Here is a 13,613-nt window from a genome sequence, read left to right as displayed (position 1 = left end):
TCTCCTGCGCTGTTAATTACAGTACTGCCCGCTCCTCTCCTGCACTGATACATACAGTACTGCCCGCTCCTCTCCTGCGCTGATAAATACAGTACTGTCCGCTCCTCTCCTGTGCTGATACATACAGTACTGCCCGCTCCTCTCCTGTGCTGATAAATACAGTACTGCCCGCTCCTCTCCTGCGCTGATAAAAACAGTACTGCTCGCTCCTCTCCTGCGCTGATATATACAGTACTGCCCGCTCCTCTCCTGCGCTGATACATACAGTAATGCCCGCTTATCTCCTGTGCTGATACATACAGTACTGCCCGCTCCTCTCCTGCGCTGTTAATTACAGTACTGTCCGCTCCTCTCCTGTGCTGATACATACAGTACTGCCCGCTCCTCTCCTGCGCTGTTAATTACAGTACTGTCCGCTCCTCTCCTGTGCTGATACATACAGTACTGCCCGCTCCTCTCCTGTGCTGATACATACAGTACTGCCCGCTCATCTCCTGTGCTGATACATACAGTACTGCCCGCTCCTCTCCTGCGCTGATAAATACAGTACTGCCCGCTCCTCTCCTGTGCTGATACATACAGTACTGCCCGCTCCTCTCCTGTGCTGATACATACAGTACTGCCCGCTCATCTCCTGTGCTGATACATACAGTACTGCTCGCTCCTCTCCTGCGCTGATAAATACAGTACTGCCCGCTCCTCTCCTGCGCTGATAAATACAGTACTGCCCGCTCCTCTCCTGTGCTGATAAATACAGAACTGCCCGCTCCTCTCCTGCGCTGATAAATACTGTACTGCCCGCTCCTCTCCTGCGCTGATACATACAGTACTGCCCGCTCCTCTCCTGTGCTGATAAATACTGCACTGCCCGCTCCTCTCCTGCGCTGATACATACAGTACTGCCCGCTCCTCTCTTGCGCTGATAAATACAGTACTACCCGCTCCTCTCCTGTGCTGATACATACAGTACTGCCCGCTCCTCTCCTGTGCTGATAAATACAGTACTGCCCGCTCCTCTCCTGCGCTGATAAATACAGTACAGCCCGCTCCTCTCCTGTGCTGATAAATACAGTACTGCCCGCTCCCCTCCTGCGCTGATAAATACAGTACTGCCCGCTCCTCTCCTGCGCTGATACATACAGTACTGCCCGCTCCTGTCCTGCGCTGATAAATACAGTACTGCCCGCTCCTCTCCTGCGCTGATACATACAGTACTGCCCGCTCCTCTCCTGTGCTGATAAATACAGTACTGCCCGCTCCTCTCCTGCGCTGATACATACAGTACTGCCCGCTCCTCTCCTGCGCTGATGCATACAGTACTGCCCGCTCCCCTCCTGCGCTGATAAATACAGTACTGCCCGCTCCTCTCCTGCGCTGATAAATACAGTACTGCCCGCTCCCCTCCTGCGCTGATATGTACAGTACTGCCCGCTCATCTCCTGTGCTGATAAATACAGTACTGCCCGCTCCTCTCCTGTGCTGATATATACAGTACTGCCCGCTCCTCACCTGCGCTGATACATACAGTACTGCCCGCTCCCCTCCTGCGCTGATAAATACAGTACTGCCCGCTCCTCTCCTGCGCTGATACATACAGTACTGCCCGCTCCTCTCCTGCGCTGATACATACAGTACTGCCCGCTCCCCTCCTGTGCTGATAAATACAGTACTGCCCGCTCCTCTCCTGCGCTGATAAATACAGTACTGCCCGCTCCCCTCCTGTGCTGATAAATACAGTACTGCCCGCTCCTCTCCTGCGCTGATAAATACAGTACTGCCCGCTCCCCTCCTGTGCTGATAAATACAGTACTGCCCGCTCCTCTCCTGCGCTGATAAATACTGTACTGCCCGCTCCTCTCCTGTGCTGATACATACAGTACTGCCCGCTCCTCTCCTGCGCTGATAAATACAGTACTGCCCGCTCCTCTCCTGCGCTGATAAATACAGTACTGCCCGCTCCTCTCCTGTGCTGATAAATACAGTACTGCCCGATCCTCTCCTGCGCTGATACATACAGTACTGCCCGCTCCTCTCCTGTGCTGATAAATACAGTACTGCCCGCTCCTCTCCTGCGCTGATACATACAGTACTGTCCGCTCCTCTCCTGTGCTGATAAATACAGTACTGCCCGCTCCTCTCCTGCGCTGATAAATACAGTACTGCCCGCTCCCCTCCTGCGCTGATATATACAGTACTGCCCGCTCCTCTCCTGCGCTGATATATACAGTACTGCCCGCTCCTTTCCTGTGCTGATACATACAGTACTGCCCGCTCCTCTCCTGCGCTGATTCATACAGTACTGCCCGCTCCTCTCCTGCGCTGATAAGGAGCGAGACCGTATTCCCCAGCGCGTCGCTGTTAGACAGATGACTAGAGGGGCCGGGAGAAGCTCCTATATATGTATTTATTTTTATATAGGTGATGTGCGGCCTTTGAGGGAAATCATGTTGTCTACGACTGGTTTAGAAGGACCCGACTTTCTTCCCTTCTGATGAAATAAAAAACTGACCTCCTAACGTCATCCCGGCCTCATAACACTTCCGTAGGCGGCAGGACGGGCAATTTTTCCTCCGAAACTTGTCTATGGTGCAGTCATTTCGGCTGGCACAGAGATACTTCTGTTTGCCTGGTCAGGGACAGGGAGAGAGAGAGTATGGGAGAGAGAGGGAGAGAGAGTATGGGAGAGAGGCAGGGAGAGAAAGGGAGAGAGAGCAAAGGATAGGCGGCAGGGAGAGAAAGAGAGGGATGAAGAGAGAGCATGGGACAGGTGGCAGGGAGAGAAAGAGAGAGGGAGAGAGCATAGGATAGGAGACAGGGAGAGAAAGAGAGAGGGATAGAGGTAGGGAGAGAAAGAGAGAGAGAGAAAAGGATAGGAGGCAGGGAGAGAAAGAGAGAGGGAGCAAAGGATAGGCGGCAGGGAGAGAAAGAGAGAGAGAGCAAAGGAGAGAGGCAGGGAGAAAGAGGGAGGAACAGGGAGGGCGAGAGACAGGGTGAGCGAGAGGGAAGGAGAGGGAGAGCATAAGACAGAGGCAGAGGCAGGAGAGAGAGGAGAAAGGGGAGAGAGAGAGGAGGGAGATAGAGAGGAGAAAGGGGAGAGAGGAGAAAGGGGAGAGAGAGAGGAGGGATAGAGAGAGGAGAAAGGAGAGAGAGAGAGAGAGAGAGAGGGGGAGAGGAGAGAGAGAGAGTTATGAGCCAAAACATTATATTTACATTTTTAAGAGTGACATTCACTGTGCAGAATAACACCTCTGTAATATACACACAAAGTGCTTTCCCTGTTCCCCACATTCAGACTGTAACTCTCGCGGGATAAATCGCGCCGGCGAATGTTTGCAAACTGACATTTATGTTGTTAAAATGACACTTGTGTGCAGGAACGCACCCCGTGGCCGTTCTCCTGCCCACCGCTGGGAAATACATCCCTGGGGGTTTGTCATCCTACCAAATGCATCTGTCCTGGGACAGGACTGTGTTCCCTTCCTCAGGCGGCCAGCACTCCTTCCTCAGGCTGCCAGCACTCCTTCCTCAGGCTGCCAGCACTCCTTCCTCAGGCTGCCAGCACTCCTTCCCCAGCACTCCTTCCTCAGGCTGCCAGCACTCCTTCCCCAGCACTCCTTCCTCAGGCTACCAGCACTCCTTCCCTGCCTCAGGCTGCCAGCACTCCTTCCTCAGGCTGCCAGCACTCCTTCCCTGCCTGCCAGCACTCCTTCCTCAGGCTGCCAGCACTCCTTCCCTGCCTCAGGCTGCCAGCACTCCTTCCCCAGCACTCCTTCCCTGCCTCAGGCTGCACTCCTTCCCTGCCTCAGGCTGCCAGCACTCCTTCCCTGCCTCAGGCTGCCAGCACTCCTTCCCTGCCTGCCAGCACTCCGTCCCTGCCTGCCAGCACTCCGTCCCTGCCTGCCAGCACTCCGTCCCTGCCTGACAGCACTCCGTCCCTGCCTGCCAGCACTCCTTCCTCAGGCTGCCAGCACTCCTTCCCTGCCTCACCCTGCCTCAGGCCCCTGCCCAGTGATGTCACGGAGCTGGTTCGCCCTCATTGGGCGAACTGCTCACGTGACCGGCCTGTCTCGCCGGCAAGTGGGGGAATTTTAAATTCCCCTAAGACCTGCGCTTCCACAAGCGTGCGGAAGCGCAGGTGAGCCCCTACTAAAGCCGCTCTAATTGCGGCTGTAGGGGCTCAGTGCTGAGCGGGAGCGCGCGTTAGCGCGCTTCCGCCAGCAAGCAAGGAACATGGCCGAGGCCTTAGGTTTGCAAAGTTGCATCTGAACAAACCACAAGACTTCTGGACCAATGTCCTTTGGACAGACGAGACTAAAATGGAGATGTTTGGCCATAATGCACAGAGCCACGTTTGGCGAAAACCAAACACAACATATCAGCACAAACGCCTCATACCAACTGTCAAGCACAGTGGTGGAGGGGTGATGATTTGGGCTTGTTTTGCAGCCACAGGACCTGGGAACCTTGCAGTCATTGAGTCGACTCTGTATACCAAAGTATTCTAGAGTCAAATGTGAGGCCATCTGTCCAATAGCTAAAGCTTGGCCGAAATTGGGTCATGCAACAGGACAATGATTCCAAGCACACCAGCAAATCTACAACAGAATGGCTGAAAAAGAAAAGAATCAAGGTGTTGCAATGGCCCAGTCAAGGTCCAAATCTCAACCCAATTGAAATGCTGTGGCGGGACCTGAAGAGAGCTGTGCATAAACAAATGCCCACAAACCTCAATGAACTGAAGCAATGTTGTAAAGAAGAGTGGGCCAAAATTCCTCCACAACAATGTGAGAGACTGATAAAGCCATACAGAAAACGATTACTTCAAGTTATTGCTGCAAAAGGTGGTTCTACAAGCTATTGAATCATAAGGTGTACTTAGTTTTTCACACATGGCTTCTCCATTTTGGCTTTATTTTTGTTAAGTAAATCATGACACGGTGTAATATGTCATGTGTACACACACACACACACACACACACACACACACACACACACACACACAGTGTAATATGTCATGTGTACACACACACACACACACACACACACACACACACACACACACACACACACACACACACACACACACACACACACACAGTGTAATATGTCATGTGTACACACACACACACACACACACACACACACACACACACACACACACACACGGTGTAATATGTCATGTGTGTGTTGTTCACCTGAGGTTGTATTTACCTAATTTTAAGACCTGCTAAGGAACAGATGATTGTTATTATGTCCTGATATGTAAAACCATAGAATTGAAAGAGGGTGTACTTTCTTTTTCACACAACTGTATATACATACACATACAGTATATATGTACAGTATATCCATCACCAGAATGTGAGCACCCTAGAAACTTTTCTCGAATGGACTGATTTAACAGATATTATTACCCTTGCTAACGCAGAATGATGCCTCAAATGTGTGTTATCTTCTGAACCATTGTTTTTTTAACAGCGCTATTGTTAATTATAGACTAAACTGTTAAACTCCTGGCATTATTGAAATCTCTGATTGGTTAAAACTTCGGGCATTATTGAATTCTCTGCTCGCTGATTGGTTAAAACTCCAGGCATTATTCACGCAGTAATGGCCTGGAATTTTTGGAACCTTGCCAAGTTTTTTATTTCCAGCCAATCTGCTTTCACTTGTCAGAGTGTGGGAGAGAAGGTCTCAGGCAGGGGAGGTGATTGGACAGGAGGCTGCAGCCAGACACTGACTCTTCCCCCTCCCTGCAGGCCCAGCCTCCCCCTCCCTGCAGGCCCCGCCTCCCCCTCCCTGCAGGCCCCGCCTCCCCCTCCCTGCAGGCCCAGCCTCCCCCTCCCTGCAGGCCCCGCCTCCCCCTCCCCCTCTCCCTGCAGGCCCAGCCTCCCCCTCCCTGCAGGCCCCGCCTCCCCCTGCTTGCAGGCCCAGCCTCCCCCTCCCTGCAAGCCCCGACTCCCCCTCGCTGCAGGCCCCGACTCCCCCTCCCTGCAGGCCCCGACTCCCCCTCCCTGCAGGCCCCGACGCCCCCTCGCTGCAGGCCCCGACTCCCCCTCCCTGCAGGCCCCGACTCCCCCTCCCTGCAGGCCCCGACTCCCCCTCCCTGCAGGCCCCGACTCTCCCTCCCTGCAGGCCCCGACTCCCCCCTCGCTGCAGGCCCCGACTCCCTCTCCCTGCAGGCCCCGACTCCCCCTCCCTGCAGGCCCCGACTCCCCCCTCGCTGCAGGCCCCCGACTCCCTCTCCCTGCAGGCCCCGACTCCCCCTCCCTGCAGGCCCCGACTCCCCCCTCGCTGCAGGCCCCGACTCCCTCTCCCTGCAGGCCCCGACTCCCCCTCCCTGCAGGCCCCGACTCCCCCTCCCTGCAGGCCCCGACTCCCCCTCCCTGCAGGCCCCGACTCCCCCTCCCTGCAGGCCCCGACTCTTCCTCCCTGCAGGCCCCGACTCCTCCTCCCTGCAGGTCCCGACTCCTCCTCCCTGCAGGCCCCGACGCCCCCTCGCTGCAGGCCCCGACTCCCCCCTCCCTGCAGGCCCCGACTCCCCCTCCCTGCAGGCCCCGCCTCCCCCTCCCTGCAGGCCCCGCCTCCCCCTCCCTGCAGGCCCCGCCTCCCCCTCCCTGCAGGCCCCGCCTCCCCCTCCCTGCAGGCCCCGCCTCCCCCTCCCTGCAGGCCCCGACTCCCCCTCCCTGCAGGCCCCGACTCCCCCTCCCTGCATGCCCCGACTCCCCCTCCCTGCAGGCCCCGACTCCCCCCTCGCTGCAGGCCCCGACTCCCTCTCCCTGCAGGCCCCGACTCCCCCTCCCTGCAGGCCCCGCCTCCCCCTCCCTGCAGGCCCCGCCTCCCCCTCCCTGCAGGCCCCGCCTCCCCCTCCCTGCAGGCCCAGCCTCCCCCTCCCTGCAGGCCCCGACTCCCCCTCCCTGCAGGCCCCGACTCCTCCTCCCTGCAGGCCCCGCCTCCCCCTCCCTGCAGGCCCCGCCTCCCCCTCCCTGCAGGCCCCGCCTCCCCCTCCCTGCAGGCCCCGCCTCCCCCTCCCTGCAGGCCCCGCCTCCCCCTCCCTGCATGCCCCGCCTCCCCCTCCCTGCAGGCCCCGACTCCCTCTCCCTGTAGGCCCCGACTCCCCCTCCCTGCAGGCTCCGACTCTCCCTCCCTGCATGCCCCGACTCCCCCTCCCTGCAGGCTCCGACTCTCCCTCGCTGCAGGCCCCGACCCCCCTCCCTGCAGGCCCCGCCTCTCCCTCCCTGCAGGCCCCGCCTCTCCCTCCCTGCAGGCCCCGCCTCTCCCTCCCTGCAGGCCCCGCCTCTCCCTCCCTGCAGGCCCCGCCTCCCCCTCCCTGCAGGCCCCGACTCCCCCTCCCTGCAGGCCCCGACTCCCCCTCCCTGCAGGCCCCGCCTCCCCCTCCCTGCAGCCCCCGCCTCCCCCTCCCTGCAGCCCCGACTCCCCCTCCCTGCAGGCCCCGCCTCCCCCTCCCTGCAGGCCCCGACTCCCCCTCCCTGCAGGCCCTGACTCCCCCTCCCTGCAGCCCCGACTCCCCCTCCCTGCAGGCTCCGACTCTCCCTCCCTGCAGGCCCCGACTCCCCCTCCCTGCAGGCCCCGACTCCCCCTCCCTGCAGCCCCGACTCCCCCTCCCTGCAGGCTCCGACTCTCCCTCCCTGCAGGCCCCGACTCCCCCTCCCTGCAGCCCCGACTCTCCCTCCCTGCAGGCCCCGACTCCCCCTCCCTGCAGGTCCCGACTCCCTCTCCCTAAAGGCCCCGACTCCCCCTCCCTAAACGGGGGGTTTGCAGGGGCGTGGCCATGACCTCACGCGGCTGGTTCGCCCTGAATGGCTGAACCGCCAAAGGGGGCGTGGCCACGCCTCCGTCGCAAGTTGTAAATACAATTTTGTTGTATTGGGAAAAACCCGTCGTAGAGCGCGGCTGCCAAATGCGCGCCAAGGTACCTAGTGGGCCCCGCCCCATTGAGGGGCGGTACTTGTTCCTACAGCGCACGGCAGAACGCACTGGGACCGCAACCTAAGTGTTCAGGCCTGAGACGCAGGCGCCATGCAACCTATTTTATTTAATAGCGCCTTCAGGGTTAGGAGCGCTGTAGACGAAATGAGGCTATAATCTCACAATTCTTCCTCAGGATCAGGTTTATGGGCACAGGGTGCGGACTCTGCCCCCACAACCTGCCCGTGCCCCTTTTCTGTCGCGTTATAAACCATATCTGCACAGTACTAGTGTTCATTTTAATACTCCCCTAATACACAAAATTACTCTACTGAGAAATATTTACAGCCCTGTTTATAGTTCTTCAAATTTCTTGGAACTCTTATTAAACACTTTGAACCAAAATTATTACGATCTGTGGAGGTCATCTTGTTCTATCCCGACCCCCAAAATCTAAAAAGCTTCAGGCCGATAAAACCAGAGGTTCCGGTCACTGCGCAGAGCTTCCAGTCACCGCGCAGGAGCTACCAGTCACCACGCAGGAGCTACCAGTCACCGCGCAGGAGCTACCAGTCACCGCGCAGGAGCTACCAGTCACCGCGCAGGAGCTACCAGTCACCACGCAGGAGCTACCAGTCACCGCGAGCTACCAGTCACCGCGAGCTACCAGTCACCGCGCAGGAGCTTCCAGCCACCACGCAGGAGCTTCCAGTCACTGCGAGCTACCAGTCACCGCGCAGGAGCTACCAGTCACCGCGCAGGAGCTACCAGTCACCGCGCAGGAGCTACCAGTCACCACGCAGGAGCTTCCAGTCACCGCGCAGAGCTTCCAGTCACTGCGCAGAGCTTCCAGTCACCGCGCAGAGCTTCCAGTCACTGCGCAGAGCTACCAGTCACCGCCAGAGCTACCAGTCACCGCGCAGAACTTAACAAGTGTTACTGAAACCACTGTTAGGGCTCAGATATAGTACAGGCGAGCATGGCGTCACTCGCGCCTCTCCGATGGGAGATCCATGCCCTGTAGGATTGCGCGACAGGGAGGCATGGCGAGGGCGTGCCCGTGACAAAATGTCTCATGAAACATCGTCCGCCTCGTCACTCGCGCGCTCTATGGCCGTCCTCATTGAGGTACGGCCTTTTGTTTGCGGTGCGCACAACGACGCTCGCGCCTTCGCACAGACTGTGGACGCAGCCTTACATAGTAGATGAAGTTGATGTTACTCTTTCGTTGGTACTATACACCACAAAGACTAAATAAAGTGTACCCCTCACCTCCTCGCTGTGCTTCAGGAGATAAGGAGAGCAGGATCTATGCTGCATACCTGTGGGAATGAAAGATCTTTGGACTCAAATGTAAACACATTTAAATGGTTAAGGGCTCACTCCATAGCATCTCCCACACAGGGGAACTTGTTTGCTTGCAGGATGGTTGTGACAACTCTAATACAGAGTGCTTTTCCTGGTAATGTACAGGTTAATAAAGGCTACTATCAGACTTAGAACTTTGCAACTAATATTGACAGATTTACTATAAATCATTCTTCCTGTTATTACACAGGTTATTAAGAATTTATATTAGCGTTAGGGACCCCTGAATTGTGGTCTGCCGTGACGTTGGCTCAGGGGCTTACAACAATTTTGGCCAAAAATGTCAAACTAAAAGACCATTTTACTTAATAGATATTTATACATATATATTTAGGCACTGTACCGTGTATGAGTTTCACTGGATGTGCTAAAACTGAGCTTTGTCTGTGTTTTATGTGCTGTCTCTGGTTTTAAAGACTCAAATGTAAAGTATTCTAAACAGAATGCTGAGACTGCCCCTTACCCCGGCTCCCAGGGGAGAATTATCACACAGTGGCACCGACCTATCCCAGGAATATCCTAATCCCAAACTAAACGCAGCACACGGTTATTTTCGGCCACAAGATGCAGAATAGCAGCCAACGGGACACAGAACTCCCCTCAATATTAAATAAAATGTGGGAAATTATGCAAATGGGGAAATGACAGCATTTTAAAACTGCAGTTCAGTCAATATCCTGCATGTGTGTTTTTTTTAATAAATCAGTTCTGTAGTAAGAAAAAATACTTTTAGCATTTTCTGTTTTTAAAAAAACAACTATGAAAGACCAATTTTCTTGTATTCTATTTTAACAGCCATTTGCTAAGGCACTGCCCCTTCATGTCCTGTCACAAGCCCTGGCACACGCCTTTGTCAGCCCTGCCCTCCCTCTAGCACATGTCAGTGCAGGAGTGCTCATGAATATTCATGAGCTTCCACTGAGTGACAGAAGCAAATAAAAACATATGCCAGCTCTAATTATGTCACCAAATTTCGCCTATCAATACATGGAGAACGTATTGACCGGCAGCTATACAGTTCTTTAGGTAATTAGAGATTGCACACATGAAACTATTGAATTAAAAAAAAAAAAAAAGACTGAACTGCAGCTTTAACATGCTACAAAGTACAGTATACATTTACTGTAACTTGGGAGCCGTGGGGTAACCTACACCCACAAGCGATAGCAGATCAAATTGGGACAATTTGACGCTGTATACGCAAGAAATTGTAACTGTGACAAACGACTGTGTACTAAATAAGATGGATGTAACTGTTCCCCGAATCCTCCTCCACCCTTCCCCAGCTCCCCGGTTCCCTTTCTGTACCCCCTCCCCAAAAACTGTTGTGATCAATAAAAATGAAGTGGAATAAATAAATAAAAGGGTTACTGAAAGGTGATAGTATTGGCCCTGGGAGGGTCACCCTGAAGGTCACTCACAAAGTCAGCTTTGTGCAGCCAGGCCAATAAAGCACTTGAGTGAAACTCGGACATCGGAACCCTGATTGGATCCCTGAGTGCTCGCTTCTTACACATATTCGGGCCCGAGCACACGTAAATAAACCAGAAAACAAGGCACGCGCGGCACGCTTCTAACTTCATGTGAGCTGCTAAGTCAGAGATATCCCTCCCCAGCGCTCGGCCCAATACTCGGGGATTGATTGCTGCTGCCCAGGTCAATATTTGTGAGGAGTGATCGCGGGAGCGTTCTATAACTGCCAGCGCGCATTTATCTCAACGCGTATATAGGGAGGAATTCCCTCAGCTCTTAGGCTGCCTCCCTGCAGGAGCACACTGGCGGCAGGCCATTCTCTCACCCACGGAGCGCACAGCTTCTCACAGGAGCACACTGGCGGTAGGCCATTCTCTCACCCACGGAGCGCACAGCTTCTCACAGGAGCACACTGGCGGCAGGCCATTCTCTCACCCACGGAGCGCACAGCTTCTCACAGGAGCACACTGGCGGCAGGCCATTCTCTCACCCACGGAGCGCACAGCTTCTCACAGGAGCACACTGGCGGCAGGCCATTCTCTCACCCACGGAGCGCACAGCTTCTCACAGGAGCACACTGGCGGCAGGCCATTCTCTCACCCACGGAGCGCACAGCTTCTCACAGGAGCACACTGGCGGCAGGCCATTCTCTCACCCACGGAGCGCACAGCTTCTCACAGGAGCACACTGGCGGCAGGCCATTCTCTCACCCACGGAGCGCACAGCTTCTCACAGGAGCACACTGGCGGCAGGCCATTCTCTCACCCACGGAGCGCACAGCTTCTCACAGGAGCACACTGGCAGCAGGCCATTCTCTCACCCACGGAGCGCACAGCTTCTCACAGGAGCACACTGGCGGCAGGCCATTCTCTCACTCACGGAGCGCACAGCTTCTCACAGGAGCACACTTGCGGCAGGCCATTCTCACCCACGGAGCGCACAGCTTCTCACAGGAGCACACTGGCGGCAGGCCATTCTCTCACCCACTGAGCGCACAGCTTCTCACAGGAGCACACTGGCGGCAGGCCATTCTCTCACCCACGGAGCGCACAGCTTCTCACAGGAGCACACTGGCGGCAGGCCATTCTCTCACCCACGGAGTGCACAGCTTCTCACAGGAGCACACTGGCGGCAGGCCATTCTCTCACCCACTGAGCGCACAGCTTCTCACAGGAGCACACTGGCGGCAGGCCATTCTCTCACCCACGGAGCGCACAGATTCTCACAGGAGCACACTGGCGGCAGGCCATTCTCTCACCCACGGAGCGCACAGCTTCTCACAGGAGCACACTAGCGGCAGGCCATTCTCTCACCCACGGAGCGCACAGCTTCTCACAGGAGCACACTGGCGGCAGGCCATTCTCTCACCCACGGAGCGCACAGCTTCTCACAGGAGCACACTGGCGGCAGGCCATTCTCTCACCCACGGAGCGCACAGATTCTCACAGGAGCACACTGGCGGCAGGCCATTCTCTCACCCACGGAGCGCACAGCTTCTCACAGGAGCACACTGGCGGCAGGCCATTCTCTCACCCACTGAGCGCACAGCTTCTCACAGGAGCACACTGGCGGCAGGCCATTCTCTCACCCACGGAGCGCACAGATTCTCACAGGAGCACACTGGCGGCAGGCCATTCTCTCACCCACGGAGCGCACAGCTTCTCACAGGAGCACACTGGCGGCAGGCCATTCTCTCACCCATGGAGCGCACAGCTTTTCACAGGAGCACACTGGCAGCAGGCCATTCTCTCACCCACGGAGCGCACAGCTTCTCACAGGAGCACACTGGCGGCAGGCCATTCTCTCACCCACGGAGCGCACAGCTTTTCACAGGAGCACACTGGCAGCAGGCCATTCTCTCACCCACGGAGCGCACAGCTTCTCACAGGAGCACACTGGCGGCAGGCCATTCTCTCACCCACGGAGCGCACAGCTTCTCACAGGAGCACACTGGCGGCAGGCCATTCTCTCACCCACGGAGCGCACAGCTTCTCACAGGAGCACACTGGCGGCAGGCCATTCTCTCACCCACGGAGCGCACAGCTTCTCACAGGAGCACACTGTTGTGGATACTGCTGAAAGAGCCCTTATATTTCCCTGGCACACAGATGTCGCCAGCGGATGGAGCGCCGGTCTCTGCCTCGCCGCCAGGCCCGGGGAAATTAGGAATATTCCTCCCCATGCGGCATCAATTACAGCTCTTTTATACTCTTTAATTACAGCCCATTTCTCAACCATCGGAGCACAACGGGAAGGCTTCTCATTAGCAACTTGTGCAATATATATCGCTAATTAACTTCTTATTAAGCGCTGGGGGTCAGCGGAGCGGGAATGTGAAGGAGTTAACCGTTCCACTGCCAAATTGCAAATGCAGGGTACTGTGGACCCCTCTGACATCAAAAGGGTTAATCTCCAAGGCCGGCCATGTTGACCCAGCCCGTGATGCAAATGTTTCCAGACAATTCACTGGAAAATCACGTTTTTGTGCAAATAAATGCTTCTTTTTTACGATCGCACAAACGCTGCGTTCACTATTCTTTGAAGTTTTGCCAGGAGTCATGTGAAGATCCCGCAGCGCTGAGAACACTGCCCAGCGCCACCAAAAAAGTCACCGAAACGTTCCCGAACGTACATGGGAAACGTGCTTTCCGAGCGCGACGCCGGCGTTCGCCGCTGTGTGGGAAATCTGCCGTTTTCACAACTCCACGCAATCTCGTTAAAGTTGTGAATTTCCAAGAATGATGGAATTTAGCGTGCAGCGTACGGCGCCTGCGCCGCGGATCCTCGTTACTTTGATTGTATGCAGCTGCTTCTCAGAGAAAGGGATCCAGTACACAGAGAAA

General features: G+C 56.0%; 1 protein-coding gene across 2 annotated transcripts in view; it reads right to left on the bottom strand.

Annotated features, from left to right (window-relative positions):
• Positions 1-13,613, bottom strand: part of AR (androgen receptor) — a 174,491-nt gene that overhangs the window by 53,113 nt on the left and 107,765 nt on the right. For both annotated transcript variants that reach the window (XM_075573568.1, XM_075573569.1), the window contains exon 3: positions 2,510-2,626. In XM_075573568.1, coding sequence (XP_075429683.1) covers positions 2,510-2,626 — 117 coding nt within the window. The remainder of the gene's footprint in view (positions 1-2,509; positions 2,627-13,613) is intronic.

Source organism: Ascaphus truei, chromosome 16, assembly GCF_040206685.1.
Source record: "Ascaphus truei isolate aAscTru1 chromosome 16, aAscTru1.hap1, whole genome shotgun sequence".
NCBI lineage: Eukaryota > Metazoa > Chordata > Amphibia > Anura > Ascaphidae > Ascaphus > Ascaphus truei.
Note: the sequence above shows the minus strand (reverse complement) of the source record. Positions and strands in the feature narration are given on the sequence as shown.